The 22,056-nt window shown below is 46.6% G+C and overlaps 1 protein-coding gene and 1 pseudogene across 1 annotated transcript; both read left to right on the top strand.

Annotated features, from left to right (window-relative positions):
• Positions 1–1,601: 1,601 nt before the first annotated feature.
• On the top strand, positions 1,602–20,971 carry SIRT4 (sirtuin 4). Its single transcript, XM_040350369.1, has 4 exons — positions 1,602–1,697; positions 9,480–9,991; positions 12,007–12,301; positions 20,197–20,971. Exons 2-4 carry the CDS (start codon positions 9,510–9,512, stop codon positions 20,374–20,376), a joined length of 957 nt encoding a protein of 318 aa, XP_040206303.1. The 5' UTR covers positions 1,602–1,697; positions 9,480–9,509; the 3' UTR covers positions 20,377–20,971.
• Positions 12,572–12,674, top strand: LOC120925143 (annotated as a pseudogene).
• Positions 20,972–22,056: the final 1,085 nt, after the last annotated feature.

The following is a 22,056-nucleotide window of genomic DNA, read 5'->3' as shown; positions in this document are numbered from 1 at the left end:
GGTGAACTTGCCCTATCAAGCATGCACATGTGAATGGGCCCTGAGACAGAAATCACTGCAATATATCCAAGCGCGGGGTGGAGAGGTGGGGAGGAGGTTATTGTTTAGGATGGAGAGGTGGGGTGCAGCCTATTAGTACCCACCAGTGCAGCCTGTCAGTGCCACATCAGTGCCCACCGGTGCAGCCCATCAGTGCCCACCAGTGCAGCCTATCAGTATTCATTAGTGCCCACCAGTGCAGCCTATCAGTGTCCATTAGTGCCCACCAGTGCAGCCCATTAGTGTCCACCAGTGCAGCCTATCAGTATCCATTAGTGCCCACCAGTGCAGCCTATCAGTGTCCACCAGTGCAGCCCATTAGTGCCCACCAGTGGCAACCAGTGCATCACATCAGTCCCACCCCATCAGTGCCTACCAGTACAGCTCCTCAGTGCCCACCAGTACAGCTCCTCAGTGCCCACCAGTACAGCTCCTCAGTGCCCACCAGTACAGCTCAATAATGTCATTCACTGCCAGTCTGCCACCTTATCAGTGCCCACCAGCGGAGTGCTCGGCTCCGTTCCATCCCCTCGACTGGCCAAGGAAAAGCTCCATTCGTCCCCTGATGTGCTTCGTGCCCCACCTCTGCCTCCACACTACAAACCCCAGAATGCAGCACGGCCAGTAACAGCCAATCAACGGCTGCCGCTGTCGACTTCCTCCACTGGGAAAAAAAAAACACAGCAGACAGCAGCCGTGATAGCAGCCGTTTAGAATAAACGGTGGGCGGCCGGGGGGGGGATTTCCACCCCGCACGCCCCTGCTTCTGATCCCTCACAATCTGCCTTTTTTCTCATAATAATCGGCCGATTTCTTTAAAAAGGCGAAATATCGGCCGACCTCTAATAGTTATCCAATTTTCCGCCAACAAATGTTGGATGACAGGCTAGTAAATTTTCGGCGGACAACAGTTTGACATCTGATTTTCGTATGGTCAGTACACAAATTCGTCACACAAAAGTCTAAAGTACAAACACGCATGCTCAGAATCAATTCTCAAACACGAAATTAGCAGAAGGGGTCCAAAGGGTGGCGCACAAGTGCTGAAATTCCTCGTAGTACATCACTACGTTCGTGTTTGTGGCACGACAATTGTGTACTGTTAGTATGCAGCCCTGAAGACCAAAATCAGACGCTTGGTTGGCCAACAATCGTACCGTGTGTACGAGGCTTAGGAGTCACATTTAGTTAGCTGTGGATCATATTTAGGTCTGTGGACAGATACGTTCACCCAAAATTCACATCATTTCCCATTTAGAATCAATTGAGAAAATTCGACGTGAAAGCTGTGTAAAAATAGTTTACACATAGACCCCTTTGTGTCTGTTGGTGAGCAGAAAAGTTCTTATCACATTTGATCACCCAAAAATTGTAATCTAAGGCCTCTACTCCACCTCCTCTCCCTACAGGTGTCACCTTTACTGGGATACCAACCATATAACTCTCCTATATATTACCAGCAACCCTACAGCGCTTCCCCCTCCCCCTCTGTAAGCTTTTTACAAGTAAACCCCCTTCATATAAACCTACAGTAACTTCCACCACGTGCTGCTTTTGCTTTAAAATCGTTAAATCCACATCAGCAGAACTTCCGGTGCACGCGTAAAGGAGTATGGGAAATGTAGTGTTTTACTTCTAAAGAGCCGTGACGTCAGTAGGTGAGTGTGTAGGACGTTTAGTGTAATCAGTAGTGATGTGTGCCTCGTTTTCTCTTCTGCCTCCAGCAGTACACTATCACTATGTTATGGAGGCTTCTCGGGTTAGGAGGAGGTGATTAGAATAGGACTTAGTCAATAGTCACCCTTCCCTTTGCTGTGCTCTGTGAACACGGACGGGCTGTGTGATGTCATAGGTGACGTCAGGATTAACACATAGCTAGATATGTCTTTTTTATTACGGAGTGTTACTGCTGTCTAAGAGCCTTACTGGGTGCAGTGTGATGGTTTGCCCCCTATTAGACCTTTGTGGTATAGAAGGGTGTCCCAGCTGTCATGCCCTCCCCTTCCTGTTTGGGTTTCTACAACAAAGTGCTATGGGACTTCCGGTGGCACCAAGATCTAACTGGCACGGGACCCAGTTTGATATTGCACATTTTTTAAAGGGGAAGTACAGCCAAAGCTCATTTGGCTGTACTTCTATAGATCACAGGAGTGCAGTCCGTTCTGCACTCCTGTGACCAGTTTTCAGCAGACAGCGGGCTGAAGTCGGCTGACGTCACAGAGACGGTCCAGGCTTGGGAGGAAAGTGACCTTATGGCACCTGGCTCTCTCGCTCCAGTGAGCGAGGGGGTGGGGACAGTCTTCGGCTCTCTGCTCAGGGAGCTTTGAGAAACGAGGAAGCTACTGATGACGCATTATTCGTGCGAAACACGTTGAGGCATAGTGGTGCGATGTACACGTGACTTCCTGCCCCTGGTACCATTGAATTTGTGATTGGAACTCACGACTGTTCCCATGCAAGGAACGGCCTGCAAGATACAAAATATGGACCGCTGAATAAACTCGGTGGTGGTCAGAGGCACTTTAACCACTTAAGCCCCGGACCTTTAGGCAGCTAAATGCCCAGGCCAGGTTTTGCGATTCGGCACTGCGTCCCTTTAACAGACAATTGCGCGGTCGTGCGACGTGGCTCCCAAACAAAATTGGCGTCCTTTTTTCCCCACAAATAGAGCTTTCTTTTGGTGGTATTTGATCACCTCTGCGGTTTTTATTTTTTGCGCTATAAACAAAAATAAAGCGACAATTTTGAAAAAAATTCAATATTTTTTACTTTTTGCTATAATAAATATCCCCCAAAAACATATATAACATTTTTTCATCAGTTTAGGCCGATACGTATTCTTCTACCTATTTTTGTAAAAAAAAAATAGCAATAAGCGTTTATCGATTGGTTTGCGCAAAATTTATAGCGTTTACAAAATAGGGGATAGTTTTTTATTTTTTTTTACTACTAATGGCGGCGATCAGTGATTTTTTTCGTGACTGCGACATTATGGCGGACACTTCGGACAATTTTGACACATTTTTGGGACCATTGTCATTTTCACAGCAAAAAATGCATTTAAATTGCATTGTTTATTGTGAAAATGACAGTTGCAGTTTGGGAGTTAACCACAGGGGGTGCTGTAGGAGTTAGGGTTCACCTAGTGTGTGTTTACAACTGTAGGGGGGTGTGGCTGTAGGTCTGACGTCATCAATCGAGTCTCCCTATAAAGGGGATCACTCGATCGATGCGCCGCCACAGTGAAGCACGGGGAAGCCGTGTTTACATACGGCTCTCCCCGTTCTTCAGCGATCGCGAGGGGGTGGCTAGAAACGAATAGCCGCGCCGTCGTCCCGGATCGCTCCCCGCGGGAATTCGCCCGCCGCATGTACCGGGGGGGGTCCCGATCGAACCCCCGACCACGGAAAGGCAGGGACGTGCATGTACGCCCATATGCCTGTACGTGCCATTCTGTGGACGTATATGTACATGCGACGGGCGTTAACCGGTTAAAGGGGTTGTAAATCCTCGTGTTTTTTCACCTTAATGCATCCTATGCAGTAAGTTGAAAAAAACTTCTGTCAATCACCGGCCCCCCGTTTTACTTACCTGAGCCCTGGAATGTCCCACAACGAGGACGCGCCGCCTCTCTGCCCAGGGTTCTCGGCTCTTGGTTGGCTAGATTGATAGCAGCGCAGCCATTGGCTCCTGCTGCTGTCAATCAAATCCAATGACGCGGCCCCCGGTGGCAGGGCCGAGTCCTGCATTCGGCAGCTATGGACGCCAAATGCTGGACACAGGAGTGCGCCCGCAAGATGAGCTGCCGGGGGACCCCAGAAGACGGCGTTTAGGGCCACTCTGTGCAAAACAAACTGCACAGTGGAGGTAAGTATGATTTTTTTGTTATTATTATTTTATTGAACCTTTAGTGTCACTTTAAGAAAGCAGCTTCCTTGGCTGTACAGTAAGAGGGTTTAGTTCAACTTTAAGGCTGTCAGCAGATCGGCCTTTATAAATTCGGCAGCCTAAAAATAGAGACCAAGGGGTAGATTCACATAGATTTATGCCGGCATAGCGTATCTCAGATACACTACGCCGCCGTAAGTTTGAGCCGCAGGTCCTGTATTCACAAAGAACTTGCGCTGTAACTTACGGCGGCGCAGTGTAACTGGGCCGGCGCAAGCCCGCCTAATTCAAAATAGGCTGGTTGGGGGCGTGTTCTATGTAAAATACTATTGACCCCACGTATTTGACGTTTTTAACCACTTAAGGACCGCCTCCTGCACATATACGTCGGCAGAATGGCACGGTTGGGCACAAGCACGTGTATATATACGTCCTGTACTTGTACCCTGCCGTGGGTCGCGGCAAGTCCATACTTAACATTGGCTGCGTCATGTTTTTGGTGGTTTATCTTTACGCCGGAAAAAGCCTAACGTAAACGGCGTATCTGTACTGCGACGGCCGGGCGTACGTTCGTGAATAGGCGTATCTAGCTGATTTACATATTCTAGGCGTAAATCAGCGTACACGCCCCTAGCAGCGGCCAGCGTAAATATGCAGTTAAGATATGACGGCGTAGGAGACTTACGCCGGTCGTATCTTAGCAATATTTAAGCGTATCTCAGTTTGAGAATACGCTTAAATATACAACGGCGGGGATTCAGACTTACGACGGCGTATCTACTGATACGCCCGTCGTAAGTCTTAGTGCAAATAATCATGTGCAGAGCACAACAATATACAGTTATTTTTAATGTTTTACATTATCTAGTGATCTACAGTGATCTAGCAGGACTTAGTTTTCTGACTAAAGTTCCACTTTATGCACAATTAACACTTCTAGACGTTCCCTATAACATTGCAAATCTTTGCTTTTTTTAGTTCAGTTCTAACTTTGTCAGCAAACTCAGTCTTGTAAGTAAAGCTGCTGCTGCAAAGAAGACAGGGAATACTTACCTCCCCCCCTGCCCTCACTGCCGATCTCTGCAGAAGTAATGGAAAAGTGACAGCTGAAGACACGGCAGAATCCGACACTTCCAGGAGTGTCAAATTCCTGGTTTCCCATTTATGCTATATCCTATAGTGGCCAGCAGGTGGGACCTCAATGCTTGATGGGACACCAGAAAATCAACACTCCCTGAAAGTGTCAGATTCTGCTATGTCATCTAGAACTTTCCGTTCACTTCTGCAGAGACAGGGGGCTAGATTCAGAGAGGAGATACGCCGGCGTATCTCCAGATATGCCGTCGTATCTCTGAGTCCGGCTGGTCGTATCTATGCGAATGATTCATAGAAACAGTTACGCATAGATTTCCCTAAGATACGACCGGCGTAAGTGTTTTACACCGTCGTATCTTAGGCTGCATAATTACGCTGGCCGCTAGGTGGCGCTTCCGTATAGTTAAGCGAGGAATATGCAAATGAGCTAGATACGCCGATTCAGAAACGTACGTCCGGCCGGCGCATTTTTTTACGTCGTTTACGTTAGTTTTTTTTCGCCGTATAGTTACCCCTGCTATATGAGGCGTATCCTATGTTAAGTATGGCCATCATTCCCGCGTCGAGTTTTAAAAATTTTACGTCGTTTGCGTAAGTCGTTAGCGAATAGGGATGTACGTAATTTACGTTCACGTCAAAAGCAATAACGTTTTGCAGGGGATTTTCGATCATGCGCATGCACCGTTTGTAAAAAAACGTCAGATACGCGGGGTCTGACGTCTGAATCTAGCCCACGCAGTGTAGGCAGCAGGTGAGGTGAGTATTCCATGTCTTCTATTCAATGGCAATTTTATTTTCAAGATTTATTTTAAGAGGAGAGTTCCAGATTAAATACAAGATTAAGCCATATGGGTAAAATATATTTTTTCCTGTATGTTTTGGAGGTACTGTTTGAAAGTAATGTAAGTAAAAAAGTGTCTGGGTTTACACTAGTGCGAATACGGGCTGAAATCAGACCTGCAATGGTGAACGGGGGCGCACAGGACCCTCTCTTTCAGCCTTAAAGGGGTTATAAAGGTTCATGTTTTTTCACCATAATGCATCCTATGCATTAAGGTGAAAAAACATCTGACAGTTACGGCCCCCCCAGCCCCCCCGCTTTACTTACCTGAGCCTGTTCACCTGCGTGTGTCAGGCAGAGTGCTTTAAATTCAATTCTGTCTTTTACTGGCAGCCAGTGAAGGGTTCTCAACGAAGGTGAGATTGATTCCCATTTTTTTTCCCCAGTCACCAGTCTGGCGGCCGTATTCTGAACGACTTGCAGACGGGAGATTTGGTACTTTGGGAGTCCGAGGTACAGGGCGTTAGCATAGTCCAGTCTGGAATTCACGATTGTTCCCACCACGACTGCTACGTCTTCTTTGGGGATAAATGGAATAAGTCTGCGTAGTAGGCGCAACAGATGGTGCGCTCCGCTGACTACTGACCCTATTTGTGCGTCCATTGTCATGAAGGTGTCGAAGATGACCCCGAGACTTTTGACTTTGGAGCTAGGGGTGATGATTTGGCCCAGAATGGGCGGGGGTGTCCAGGTTGTTGCCAGTTGACTCTTTTTCGGCTGGCGTGAAACATAAGGAGTTCTGTTTTTGAACTGTTGAGTTTAAGATAACTCTTAGTCATCCAGTTTTCTATCAAAGAGAGACATTTCTCTAAACTGAGATGATGATCCTTTTTGTTGCAGATGCGAAAATACAGTTGCGTATCGTCTGCATAAGAGTGATAGAGTAGTTCTTGGCTACTGATAATATCAAAGAGAGGGCGAAGATAGATGTTGAAAAGCACCGGTGACAGGGGGGATCCTTGGGGGACTCCACATGACACCGTGTGCTTTTCCGACGTGAAACAACCCAATTTAACTGTTTGTGATCGGTTTTCAAGAAAGGAAGAAAACCATGGTAAATCACCTTCTGCGACTTCTGCTACCTTGGCTAGTCGCATCAGTAACAGTTTGTGGTCTACCGTGTCAAAGGCTGCGCTTAGGTCCAGCAGAACCAGGAGACAAGATTCTCCTTCGTCTGCGGCCTCGAGGGCATCGTCCCATATTTTGAGTAAGGCCGTTTCTGTCCCGTGTCCGGGACGGAAGCCTGATTGTAATGGATCCAGTAGATTGTGGGTATCTAGATGCTGTTGCAGCTGTTGTACCACTACTTTCTCCATTATCTTGGAGAGAACATTTAGGCCTGTTATGGGACGGCGGTGAGTTGGGTCCTTGGGATCCAGGTTAGGTTTTTTCAAGATGGGCTGGATTGTGCCCTCTTTCAACAGGGATGGCACTGTGCCTTCCTTAAATGACTGGTTTATAAGCTGTGTGATGGGTGGTGCCAGGATGTCGGCACATCCCTTCAGCAGTTTGGTGGGGATGATATCATTGGGCGATGTGCTGTTCCGCAAAGCACCAATGATATTTTTTGTGGTATCGATGGAGATCGGTTCCAGAGTGAACTTTGTTGATTGTAGAGAGTTTCTGTGGGTGTTTTGTGGTTGATTGACGGTGGGGTTGAGGGGGGTATTGTTTTGCATGATGCTTTCCCGGATTCTTTCAATTTTGTTGATGAAGAAATCCGATAGTTCATTGCAGAACTCTTGGGTGTCTGAGTTGGGGACTTCAAGACATCCTGGATTCTTGGTCTGGGTGACCATCTTGAAGAGTTCGCGGGGGCGGTTTAGGGCGCTGTTAATCGCCATAGAAAAATGATGTTTCTTGGCTTTGAAGATTTCTTTATGATATCGTGTTGTTATTGCCTTGTAGATGATGAGGTTATCCTCTGCAGGACTTCTTTTCCAGGCGGCTTCCGCCCTTCTGCGCTCTTGCTTCAGAAGCGACAGCTGGTTGTTGAACCAGCCGGACTTTCTTTTTCGGATGCAGGCTTTGCGTTTCGGTGCTACTAAATCGGCTGACTGTAGCAGGGCTGCGTTTATGGCATCCAGTGTATCTGCAGCTGTTTGATGTGGATGGATTGTTTTGATTCTGTTTCCCAAGGTAGATTTGAAGAGTTCCGAATGGAGCTTCTTCTGAGATCTAGCCCAGTGTATTGTCACCGGCTTGGGTGCTTTTATCACTGGGGGAATTTTGGAGATTATGAAATTAATTGCATGGTGGTCTGTCCATGGCAATGGTTCATTTTCTAAAATGCTTATTTTCAGATTTTGTCTGAAAATTAGGTCGAGTGTGTGACCTGAAGCATGTGTTGGCCCGCATATAAGTTGCTGTAGCCCTAATCCCTCCAGGTGATCAATGCAGGCGTCCGCAATGGGATCCTGTGCGGAGTTGGCCCACAGATTAAAGTCCCCGAGCAGCAAAAGGTGTTTGCTGTTAAGGGTATAAGTGGATATAAACTCTGTTAATGATGGCAAAAACTGCGATTTTGGCCCAGGTGGCCTATAGCAGAGGAGAATGTGAACAGTCTCCTGGGGGGAAGTTTGAAGTTGAAGAGTAAGGGTTTCCATGAATGGAAGAGGATTTTGAAGGGCTGGCTTAGTGATTGTAATGCGATTCTTGTGGATCACCGCCAGGCCTCCTCCTCTTTGCCCTATTCTGTTTTCCGTTATAATGCGATAGTTTTCTGGCACCAAAATGTATGTAGCTCACAACCAGAAATGGATCTTGTGTCAAATAATATCCGCTTTTTGTGGATTACAAGCAGGCACTACATACAATGCTGTTGCTTCCTGCAGTGACTGTCCTCCGCCAGCAATTAGAAATGAAACATTAAGGAGAAGCTAGTTTGTAAATTCTGATTTTAGTTTGCAGGCACTAGTGCAGCTTATGTAAAACAATTGGACAAGGAAATGCATATAACATGCACAGGCAGAATTGACTGGTTATCTTCACCCTGACTGATGTTGTGACTGCTGCTCCTCTCTGCCAATCCCTTCACTGGCTTTCCCTACCGCACCGTATAAAATTCAAAATGCTAACCACAACATACAAGGCCATTCACAACATCACCCTCATCTACATTACCAACCTCATCTGCAGATATCGCCCAAATCGTCCCCTCCGCCCTCCCAGGATTTCCTGCTCTCTAGCTCCCTTGTTACCTCCTACCATGCTCGCCTTCAGGACTTCTCCAGAGCCTCTCCCATCCTCTGGAACTCCCTGCCCCAGTATGTCCGATCAGCCCCTACTCTGTCCAACTTCAGGAGATCCATGAAAACGTATTTATTCAGGAAAGCCTATCCCACACCTACCTAACAGCTGTCCCCGAGTCCCCCCCATCAAATCATTCTCCGCAGCTATTACCTTTTGTACCACCACCCCCTCCCTTTAGAATGTCAGCGCTACGAACAGGGCCCTCCTGTACTTTCTGTCTTGAACTGTACTGTAATTCTGCTGTCCCCCTCTACATTGTAAACTGTTAGCGCTATATAAATCGTGTATAATAATAATGTTGTCTTTTAAAAGATGTCGTATTAGATTACAGAATTCTTTGACACATGTTCTACTTCTCTTGCAGAAGGTAAACTATGCTCAGAGCATTTTAACGATGTGGATCTCTGTCACAAAATGTGCTCTTGCGTTTCGAAAGCAGAGCATTTCCTTGATCAGACGCAGCCTCTCGGAATATGTCCCAGTCTGTCCACCGGCTCATCCAAGTGAAGTGGAACGTCTCCAAGACCTTGTGCTCTGCTCTCAGAGGCTGTTTGTCATGACAGGTGCTGGAATCTCCACAGAATCAGGAATCCCGGATTATCGCTCGGAGGGAGTGGGACTGTATGCCAGGACTGAACGTAGACCCATTCAGCATGCAGAGTTTGTCAGGAGTCAGGATGCTCGCAGGCGATACTGGGCGCGAAACTTTGTGGGGTGGCCACAGTTTTCATCTCATAAGCCCAATACAGCTCACATGGCTCTATATAACTGGGAGAAGGCTGGGAAACTGCATTGGTTAGTGACACAAAATGTTGATGCCTTACACGCTAAAGCTGGACAGCGCCGTCTGACTGAGTTACATGGTTGCACCCACAGGTAATGAGGACAACGTTTTATAGCTATTCAATAATGTAATGCTTTTCTAATCTTAAAGCGGAGCTCCACCCAAAAGGGAAGTTCTGCTTTAATATGCCCCCCCCCCCCTCCTCTTCACCAAATGGCATTTTTTTGGGGGTGAAGGGGGGAGCAGGTACCTGATTTTGACAGGTACTTACTCCCACTTCTGCTCAAATCACCTAGGACACAGGTGTCAAACACAAGGCCCGCAGGCCGAATTCGGTCCTCCAGGCCATTTCATGTGGCCCGCACACCTCTCCTTCAGCTGCAGGAGAGCTCCAGCCCTCCTCTGGTCCTCCTTCAGACCCTGTACTTTCTGCTTTCAAGCAATGCATCCAGCTTCTCCCCAGCAGCAGCATAAGGAAAGGTGGTGCACTGTGATGTAAGGGAGAGTGGGGGACTCAACTTCTGATGGTGGGGTGGCTCTTGACATCTAATGTAAGGGGAGGGGATGCGCTGGACATGTAATCTTACAGATATAACCGGCCCTTTTGAGAACAATCATAATTCAGATGCGACACACAATTAAATTGAGTTTGACACCCCTGACCTAGGAGATCCGAGAGGAAGTCCTCCTCTCCCCCTCCCTCCTCACAGTTTTTTATGTAACAAAAAGTTAAAAGCAAATAATTTTTTTTTTAAGTCTGGCTATTCCTCCCAACCATCTCTCTACAGCAGGGGTGGCCAACCAGTGGCCCAGGGGCCACATGTGGCCCGCAGAGCCATCGGATGTGGCCCGCGGCCTCCTGCTCTGGAATGGCGGGTTGACAAGCCCAGTCGCACAGGTTGCCGACCCGCCATACCACAGCATCAGTGTTGTGAATAAAGCTGGTGGTAGAGGAAGAAAGCGGCTGCGGAGCAGAGCCCCATAAGCCGATGCTTCCTCTACAGCGCTGGCTTTTGCCACAGGTGGAGTCTATGGCAAAGTTCAGATCACCCGCAGGATAGACACAGGTGCACTAAGCTGCACCCATGGTGGGGGTAAACCACAGCACATCAGTGTGAAAGTAGTCTTATGCCGCGTACACACCATCACTTTATGTGATGAAAAAAAAACGACACTTTCTGTGAAGTAAAAAATGACGTTTTTGAAACTTCAATTTTCAAAGACGAAGTTGCCTACACACCATCGTTTTCTCACAATGATCTTGCAAAGTGAGGTTACGTTCCACCACGTTTTACCATTGAAGCTTGCTTCATAAGTAGCTTCTGGGCATGCGTGGATGAAAAAACGTCTTAGAAAACGACGTTTTTTGCTACACACGGTCAATTTCTGTGAAGTAAAAAGTGCACTTTTGAAAAACGACACATAAAATTGAAGCATGCTTCAATTTTTTTTGGTCGTTTTTTACAAGACATAAAACAACGTTTTCCCCCACACACAGTCAATTAAAGTGACGTTTTTAAAAACGTCATTTTTTTTCATCACATAAAGTGATGGTGTGTACGCGGCATTAGGCCCTTTTCACATGATCAGCCCGACCAAATGGGACCCTCAATTCACCTCTATAGAGCGACAGATGTCCGTTTACGCCTGCCTACCTCCAATCCAAAAAACAGTAGGGAATTCATCTCCTTCCATCTGGGTGGATCAGAGGGCCTATAGAGTAGCCGTGACCTGTCATCCGCCCGCTCCGCACATTGTGGCCCGCGACTGGTTACCAAGTTGCTTAAGTGGCCCTCGCTCTTCAAAAGGTTGGGCACCCCTGCTGTACAGCATATTGAAGCCAAGTATGACATTCAATAGGGAGGTGGAAAGGACCAGGGCCAAGCTTAGATTTCACAGGAAAAGCCAAGATTTGTATTTAACCTCAGCTGCCACAGGATATGTATGCAATCATTATTTTTTTTACTGAAGATAATCTCTATTTATGCATAATTTTTTTCATTGAATCGCCCAAGTTTTTGACAGGAAGGGGCTCATTTATGGAAAACACCCCTATACCCCTGTGTCTGTGGAAATTGATCCTGATTTGTTTTTTGCTTCTTTTTAGGGTGATTTGTCTGGGTTGTCAGACAGTGAGCAGCAGATTTGAGCTTCAGGAACGTTTCATAGCTCTCAATCCATCTTGGAATGAACAGGCTTATGGGGTTGCACCAGATGGTGATGTATTCTTGACTGATGAGCAAGTGTCCAATTTTCGTGTCCCACCCTGTGACAAGTGTGGGGGTATTCTGAAGCCACAGGTGACCTTCTTTGGTGATACAGTGAACAAAGAAGTTGTGTTCTCTCTTTATGAGAATCTAGCTCAAGCAGATGCCATTCTGATAGTGGGCTCCTCTTTGCAGGTAAAAGCACATTCCTCAATCCCAATTGAATACATAGATGTTCAGATGTATTTTCAAATTATACAGATATCTGGTCTTTACAATTACACGGGTTCTTCAAAAAGTTTCCACACTTTTTTTTTAACTCTATTAAATATAAAAAGACCCCTCATATATGTAAATAGACCATAAATTAGATAAGGGGAACAAAAGGCAGACCGCTAAATACACTTTTACTATTTTAATCAACCATCCTTGTGCAACAACACTGTTATGGTAACAGTTGTGTAAATCGCTTCTCGGCCTTTTGGCTAAGATCAAGTGTAGTATCTGTTCTTATCAGTTGTTAGAGGAGTGTTGAAGCACCTCCGTTGGGAGGGTGGATGCACTCCAATAACGTAATAGCACCTGGAAGGGTGGTTTCAGCAGGGGCTATGCCGGGCTACCCGATTGACTGGGGGCAGGCCACTGGTGGAGTCTGAGCCATCCGGAAGGGTGCTTCTGGTGAGGATGGAGAATGCATTTGGTCGAAGCTGAAAGGCCAGGCCCCTGGCCTTCTGGCCTGGATTTGATGCAGTTCCTAACCCTGCTTCGCCAGTTTCTCGAGAGGGAACGCCAGCCCTGCCTTTAAGGGGGGGCAAGAGCGGCTAGTACCACTCGAGTATAATTAGGCTAAGGAGCGAAAGAGGTGTAGGGGGGTGCTCACCCTGAAACCTCTAGTAGCTCCCGATCCTTTCTGGTTGAGGTGGGGAAGGGGACTGTGACTGTCCGGGCCGTAGGTCAGGGTCCATGGAAAAGCCTGTGGAGATAGTGCCCCTGGAGTGGCAGTCCAGGGGTGCCATACATTGCACGAGTGTGGGGACACTCATCGTGTGGCACCTTGGTCACTAATCTCCACTACAACTTTTTAACACCTGCCTCTAGGGCCGAGCCTTTTGGCTAGGACCAGAGGAATTTTTGTTTCCTGGCCGGAGGGCCGGCCAACGTATTGCACGTTGGTCACTTTACCCCACTCTCCCATCTTCCTTCTCCCCCACTTTCTTATTTATTTTACCCTGTGTGTCACTTTACTTCTTTTTTTGTTTGGTGCACTAGCACTTTATGTGTGATGAGTAGGGTGCTGGTCCTCGGGCCTGCTCTGAAAGTCTTGTGAGTCGGTGGACATGGCCTTCTGGCTTAGATCGCCGGCTCTCATGGGGTCGCCTCACCGAGGAGGGTTCTGTTTCGGCAGTCCCTCCGAGGATGTTGGGTCCTTGTGGCTTCGGCTGCTTGGGCCATGGTGGGTCCATGTGGCTTCGGCTGCATGGATCACAGTTACTCTCTTCCCTGCCAGGAGCCTTACGCCCCGGGGGATCAGAGCTGGGTCCTTCTAGGAGGACCAATTGACGATGCACCCGTCACAGTTTTTTTGTTGCACCTCTTTATGTGTGTGCACATTTTTCCTGCACCGGGTGTAGTTTTTGGGTTGTGTTTTGCACGCCACGGGCTTTTCAATAGAAAAAAACAGTTGTGTAAATGGGCGCTTTAAGTCGGTATTAAAACCAAAAATATTGAATATTGCAGCTTACCAATTATTAGATGTGGTGGCTGCATTCGTTTTCTTGTTTTTAAGCCCTGTACACACGGACGGGAATCCCGTCAGGAAAAAGATGTTGGTTTTCCTGACGGGATTCCTGGCAAGCTTGCTGTGCATACAGACGGCCATTCAAAAGAACCGCTGTTCTTCCTGGTTACCATGTGATCAGTTGTGATTGGACACAGCTGATCACGTGGTAAGGAGCCTAGATCAAAGGCTCTTCACCTAGATCGGAGATGAGGTGTGTCGGATCGAAATACCGCACCACCGATCCCTATGCTTATCTTGCTGGACGTCATATGACGCCCAGTCAGGATCAGGATAATCCCTGCAAGTGTTAAATGGTTTGTCTCCTCCCTGTAACTGCAAGAGAGCTGTTGAAAAGCAACAGACTTACTATCTGGATCACCAGATGAATAGAAGAAAGAAAGCCTTAAAAAAGGAAACTAATGCAGCCATCACATCTAATGCCGTGTACACACGATCGGAATTTCCGACAAGAAAAGTTCTATGTGAGCTTTTGGTTGGAAATTCTGACCGTGTGTAGGCCCTATCTGACTTTTTCTGTCGGAATTTCCGACAGCAAAAATTTAAGAGCTGGTTCTTTGTTTTTCCGACAAGAAAAGTTCTTGTCGGAAATTCTGATCGTCTGTATGCAATTCCGACGCGCAAAAAAACACGCATGCTGGGAATCAATTCGATGCATGCTCGGAATCATTGAACTTCATTTCTCTTGTAGTGTTGTACGTCACCGCGTTCTTGACGGTCAGAATTTTGTGTGACCATGTGTATGCAACACAAGTTTGAGCCAACATTCCGCTGTTTTCTATCGTGTGTACACGGCATTAGAATTCGTAAGCTGCAATAAATATTTTCTTTTGGATTTAATACTGCTTAAAGAACACAAACTAAATTGCATATTACAGTGACCTATTAGTTTAGAAACCTAGACAGACACCGATGTTATATGGTGGGTTATATTTGAGGATCTAAACACACTCTGGGCCGGATTCAGAAAGGAGTTACGACGGCGTATCTCCAGATACGCCGTCGTAACTCTGAGTGTGAGGCGCCTGATTCATAGAATCACATACGCCTCACTGTTGCCTAGATACGAGCGGCGTAAGTCTCCTACGCCGTCCTATCTTGGGGTGCATATTTACGCTGGCCGCTAGGTGGCGCTTCCGTTGATCTCCGTGTAGAATATACATATGAGCTAGATACGCCGTTTACGTAAGGCTTTTTTCGGCGTAAAGTTACCCCTGCTATACGTAGCCAATGTTAAGTATGGTTGTCGGGACAGCGTAGAATTTTGCGTCGTTTGCGTAAGTCGTACGCGAATAGGGCTGTGCGTAAGTTACGTTCACGTCTAAAGCATTGACTATTTGCGGCATGATTTGGAGCATGCGCACTGGGATACTTTCACGGACAGGGCATGTGCCGTTCGTTAGGAGCGTCAATTACGCGGGGTCACGAGTCATTAGCATACAACACGCCCACTACATGCCTACTTTGAATTAGGCGGGCTTACGCCGGACCAGTTACACTACGCCGCCGCAACTTAGGGCGCAAGTTCTTTCTGAATACGGGACCTGCCGCTCTAAGTTACGGCGGCGTAGTGTATCTGAGATACACTACGCCCGCCTAAAGATAGGCATTTCTTTCTGAATCTAGCCCTCTGGGCCAGATTCTCAAAGGCGTTACGACGGCGCAACGCCATTTGCGCCGTCGTAAGTCCTAATCTGGCCCGGCGTATCTATGCGACTGATTCATAGAATCAGTTACGCATAGATATCCATTAGATCTGACAGGCATAAGGCTCTTACGCTGTCAGATCTTAGATGTCATTTTTTTCCCGCCGCTAGGTGTCGCCGATGTCGTTTTCCCCGTCGTCTATGCAAATTCCCGAACGTATGCGCGGACGACGCAGTGATTTTACGACGTTTACGTAAGCGTAAACTTGCCCCTGCTATATGAGGGGCAAGTTTACGATGGTCCGTCGTATGCCATGTTAAGTATGGCGTCGGGTCAGCGTCGGCTTTTTCCGTCGTTTCCGTCGTTTTCCTAAGTCGTCCGCGAATACGACTTTACGTCAATGACGCTCACGTCGGCGTCATTGACGTTTTCCATCGTGAGCTGGAGCATGCGCACTGGGCTATCTTTCCGCCCGGCGCATGCGCAGTTCGATCGGCGCCGGGGGGCACGCTTAATTTAAATACAAGCCGCCCCCTTTGAATTACGCGCCCTTACAACGGGCCAATTACACTACACCGACGCAAATTTACAGGAGCAAGTGTTGTATTCCCCAAACACTTGCTCCATAAGTTGGGACGGCGGAGTGTAAATGCCCCGGCGTAGCCTGGCGGATCTCCAAGGGGGCGGCTTGTATTCAAATTAAGCGCGCCCCCGATTCTAATGAACTGCGCATGCGCCGGGCTTCAAAAAGCCCAGTGCGCATGCTCCAGTTCTCGGCGGAAAACGTCAATGACGCCGACGTGTGCGTCATTGACATAAAGTCGTATTCAAGAACGACTTACGGAAACGACGTACCCGACGAAAAAACACGACGCGGACCCGACGCCATCCGTAACATGGCCTACGTGGGACTTGCGGAAATTTACTCCTCATAATAGCAGGACTAAATTTCCGCTTACGCAAACGACGTTAGCGACGGTTACGCGACGTGAACTCGTTCGGGAATCGGCGTAGAAGGATCATTTGCATACGCAAACGAGTCCTTCACGTAAATGCCATCTAGCGGCGGCCGGCGTCATTACATTTAAGATCCGCCAGTGTAAGTGACTTACAGATGGCGGATCTTAAGTGTATCTATGCGAAAATGATTCTAAGAATCAGTCGCATAGATACACTGGCCAAAAAAGGGAGTTACGATGGAGTATCCTGAGATACTCCATCGTAACTTCACTGAGAATATGGGCCCAAGTGCTTGGAGAATACGGCACTTGCTCCAGTAATTTGCGGCGGCGTAGTGTAAATGGCTTACACTACGCCGCCGCAGATTCTACAAGAATCTGGCCCTCTGTTTTTAGAAGACAATTATTTTTTATTTTTTTTTATTATTGGAAGTGCCGTTTGCATGCGTTGCTAGGTTAGAATTACTGACTGTATTCCAGAACTTTGTTGGGTGAGGTTTAATTACAGTGACACAGAGTGCATCCACCTTATGTTTAAGACCTGAAAAACATTGAACGTTAATGGGTAACTAAAACCATGGGCTGAGAATGTGTCATTAACTGAGAGTAGCAGCTGACATTCTCAGGGAATTTAACATTTGTTTTTAGTCATGTGGGGATAAAACAGGTTAGTTATAATTAAAGTGGATCTAAAAACAAGTGTATCTAAAAACAAGTGTATCTAAAAACAAAAGCCAAGGTTCACATTGCGGCGATTTGGAATGCGATTTGACATGCCAAATCAGCGGCTATTGCCAGCAATGACACCATACAAATCGGAGCGATACATTCTCTATCTATCTAGCGCAGGACTGCTGCTGTCCAAGGGGCGACTATACAGAGAGTGGAGGAGTTGGGGTAGCCATCCTAAGATGGGAAAATGTGTTACTGCCCAGATCACCAGTTGAAAACGAATGCAGCCCCCCACATCTAAGGATTTGAAAGCTGCAATACACAAAATTATCGTTTTGGTGTTTAGCTATAATTTTGAATTAAAAATAGGAAAAAGACATGACTGGGTAATTCTTAACTCTAATCCTCAATCCTCATATTTACAAAGACATCCGTCCAATAGAAAAACAAGATATGAGTTTAAAATGAGTACTTTCTGAAATTGCTAAATGCTAACACTTACCACTTTTACCTCTCCTGCTTGAAATAGGAGAGTACACCATCCAGTGTGTCTGACAGCTTATGGACTCTTTCACAGGGGTGTCAGTTTCTACTGACCTCTGAAAAGCAATCCACGGTGGATCTCTTTTGAGAGGGCGGCAGAGCAGGGCTTCTAGCCATGCTGGTGTTTCATCAGATTAGGCAACCGGTCAGAATGTGTAACGTAAGTGATGTTCCGTCGCCGCCATCTTGCTACACCCCACACTTCTCCACAGTAAAGATACACTGAGAAGGGGGAAAGTGGACATCGTGGGCCAGATCCACGAAGCAGTTACGCTGGTGTATCTCTTGATACGCTGCATAACTGCTAGGTTGCTCCGGCGTATCTTTGTTTTGTATCCACAAAACAAGATACGCCTGAAGCAGGGCTAGATCCGACCTGTGTACGTCTTAGTACGCCGTCGGATCGAAGGTGCATATTTAGGCTGGCCGCTAGGTGGCTTTTCCGTCGATTTCCGCGTCGAGTATGCAAATTAGCTGGATACGCGAATCCACAAACGTACGTCCGGCCGGCGCATTTTTTTACGTTGTTTCCGTAAGGCTTTTTCCGGCGTAAAGTTACCCCTGCTATATGAGGCGTATCCTATGTTAAGTATGGACGTCGTTTCTGCGTCTAATTTTGAAAATTTTACGTTGTTTGGGTAAGTCGTTCGCGAATAGGGCTTTGCGTAGAATAACGCTCACGTTGAAAGCATTGGCTTGTTGCAGGTTAATTTGGAGCATGCACACTGGGAAACCCCCACGGACGGCGCAATGCGCCGTTCAGAAAAAACGGCATTTACGTCGGGTTAAGTATAATTAACATAAAACACGCCCACATCTTTAACATTTAAATTCCGCGCCCTTACGCCGGCAGATTTACGCTACGCCGCCGTAACTTTAGAGGCAAGTGCTTTGTGAATACAGCACTTGCCTCTCAAAGTTGCGGCGGCGTAGCGTTAATACGCTACGCCGGACTAAAATTACGATCCGCTACGTGGATCTGGTCCCTTGTTACACCCACTGGAGTTCCTCATTGTACATTTATTTGTAACTGTATAGTGACTTTATATAGTGAAAACCAGTGCATAGAACTCTGCCTGACTGGTTAGATGTTTAATTTTAAAAGCAGTGCCAAGCCTGCTCATAGTTTTGCTTCTTTTAAAATTCAACATCTAACCAGTCACTCGGACTTTTAAGTACTGTATTTCACTATATAAAGTCACTTTACTGTTAAAAATAAGTGTAAAATACAAAAATCCATGTCCGATTTCCTCCTTCTCACTGTATCCTTACTATAGAGGAGTGCAGGGTGTAGCAAGATGGCGGCGCCGAAACGTCACTTCCGTTAAACATTCTGACGAGTCGCCTAATCTGACGAAACACCAGAGGCAATCCTGGCTGCCACCTTCTGATTGTGTGTTTTTTTTAATTTACTAACCAGTAAATTAAAAAAAAACACACAATCAGAAGGTGGCAGCCAGGATTGCCTCTGGTGTTTCGTCAGATTAGGCGACTCGTCAGAATGTTTAACAGAAGTGACGTTTCGTCACTGTTTTTTTTTTTTCTCCAGCTCAACAGGGATTTTGTATATAAATATTGTGCTACAACAGTGAGCCAAGCGCTTGGCTTGCAACTGCACCGTGGCCTCATTGACTTCAGTGGATGAGTTTGACAGGCAGTGTCACCTGCCCTGGCATGCAACGTTAAATTTACCTTGGCCACAAAGCAAAGTATCGTGGCTGTGTGGCCGCGACTGCATGTTATGTTTTGGATGGGCAATTAGGGGTTGATAAAACCACGTATCAACTGCCTGTTTTTTACCACCCCCTGGTTGCCATGGGAAAAAGGCTTATATGTCTGTGCTCTGCAAAACAGAGCTTAAAGAGAAACTGCCGCCGGCTCACATAATTTGTAATAAAACATCTTTGCCATTCTGAAGCTTCCCTCCAACCACTTTGCATATTATTTTATATATACTGTGATTTTGTACTTGCCAAATATGCTGCAGAAGTCTCCCTCCACTGAGTCTGGCTGCATCCATTTTAACTGTGGGCAGCTGAAGCTGCTGCCTGTTCACTTCCTGGATTTACACAGACACACAGAGGCACACCTCCAGCTCTGCAGCTCTCATTGGCCCTCTTATGACTCTGTAGCTCTCCTTGGCCCTCCTTGGCATCCCCCTCCCTTTCCTGCAAACTCTCACGAGAGTGAGAGAGAGAACTGTGCATGATTTTATAACCCTAGGCTTTTTACCAGACAAGAAACAGGAAGTGGGCTGTATAAGGTATTTACTGGCAGAAAAAAACAATGTTTTACTATCTCAAAGTTAAAACAACAAGGGCAGAAGATTTAATACATGGAAAGTTGAAAAAATTACCAAAGGTTCGCTTTATTAGTGATAGCATTGCATCAAGGGTTCGCACATAGTGATGGAGAATTGATACATATACAGGTTCTGTTTTTAGTTATTTTCCTATTTTTCTGTTGTTTAGGTTTATTCCGGCTATAGGTTTGCACTTAAAGCCCAGGAAAAGGGGATTCCTATTGCAATTCTTAACATTGGACCCACCAGAGCTGATCATCTTGCAGTTGTTAAAGTCAGCGGTCGCTGTGGGGATATCTTGGCAAAGATAATGTCAGTGAATCAACGTCTGCAGGAAAATGTGAGCTAAATGACTACTGGAAGAGACCCAGCAGATACCTGTGTGTACAGTGGATACATTGTCTCATGGTGGAGGAACCTACTCCTGGGTGTCTCATGGTGGAGAAACCTACTCCTGGGTCACTCATGATGAAGGAACCTACTCCTGGGTGTCTCATGGTGGAGGAACCTACTCCTGGGTGTCTCATGGTGGAGGAACCTACTCCTGGGTGTCTCATGGTGGAGGAACCTACTCCTGGGTGTCTCATGGTGGAGGAACCTACTCCTGGGTGTCTCATGGTGAAGGAACCTACTCCTGGGTGTCTCATGGTGAAGGAACCTACTCCTGGGTGTCTCATGGTGAAGGAACCTACTCCTGGGTGTCTCATGGTGGAGGAACCTACTCCTGGGTGTCTCATGGTGGAGGAACCTACTCCTGGGTGTCTCATGGTGAAGGAACCTACTCCTGGGTGTCTCATGGTGAAGGAACCTACTCCTGGGTGTCTCATGGTGGAGGAACCTACTCCTGGGTGTCTCATAATTAGTTTATTATTATTATTGCTACACTACGACTATGGTGCTTACTAGGTTCACTTATATACAAATAAAGTTTTTTTTTTTATGTACGGCTTAGTAAGTAATAGAATAATGTTTGAATATTTCACTTTTTAATTAAACCTGAGCATTTCATACTAAGCATATGGTAGAAAATGCATAAATAGAGATTGCCATCAATGTCAACCCCATAAGTAGATCCGGAGATATAGACAGCTGAAGCTACATATACAGTATATGTTAAGCCTCGTACACACGACCGAGTTTCTTGGCAAAAACCAGCAAGAAACTTGCTGGGAGATATTTTATTTGCCGAGGAAACGTTGTGTGTACATTTTCGTCGAGGAAACTGTCGAGAAACTCGACAAGCCAAAAAGAGAGCAAGTTCTCTATTTCCTCGACGGGAATGGAGAAACTTGCCTTGTCGAGTTCCTCGACAGCCTGACAAGGAACTTGACGAGGAAAACGATGTGTTTCGCCCGTCGAGTTCCTCGGTCGTGTGTACGAGGCTGTAGGGATGCACCGATACCTGTTTTGTACCGGCGAGTATGAGTACTGACCCTTGTGGTCGAGTACTTGCCAATACCAATTAACCGATATCTTTGCAGTGCGATTTGAGCCCATGCTATTTGAATAGGAATCTGGTGTGATTTCTGTCCGAATCACATGCATTTTCCAGCACCGCTCCTGTGTAATCCCAGGCTACAGTCACTATGACAAGCCTGGGTTCACCCAGGAGCGGTGCGGGAAACTGCATGTGATTTGGACAGGAATCACACCAAATTTCTGATCAAATCACAATTCTGTGCATTGCGATTTGAGCCCATTCATTTTGTATGGGCTTAAATCGGATCGTAAAGGAAACAGTTTTAGGTATCTGAGCATTTGCACAAGTACAAGTACTTGTACAAATTCTTAGTATCGGCACAAATACTGGTATTGGTTTCGGTGCAACCCCCAGTAAATGTTCCTTTTTATTTTGGAAAAGCCAAGAGTGGCCTTTTAGTGCCTCGTGAGCTTTCTCACTGGTCAGTAAGGCAGCCCATACCTTCCCGTTTGTCCTTTGATGTTATCTATTAAGCATATTAGTAATAAAGGTTACCTTTCTTTATGTATGTTTTTTCATTGTATGATTAGTTTGAATTGTGTGTTTACA

The sequence above is a fragment of the Rana temporaria genome, chromosome 1, assembly GCF_905171775.1.
Source record: "Rana temporaria chromosome 1, aRanTem1.1, whole genome shotgun sequence".
NCBI classification, from domain to species: Eukaryota; Metazoa; Chordata; class Amphibia; order Anura; family Ranidae; genus Rana; species Rana temporaria.
The sequence above is the reverse complement of the archived record's forward strand: the minus strand, read 5'-3'. Positions and strand labels throughout refer to the sequence as shown.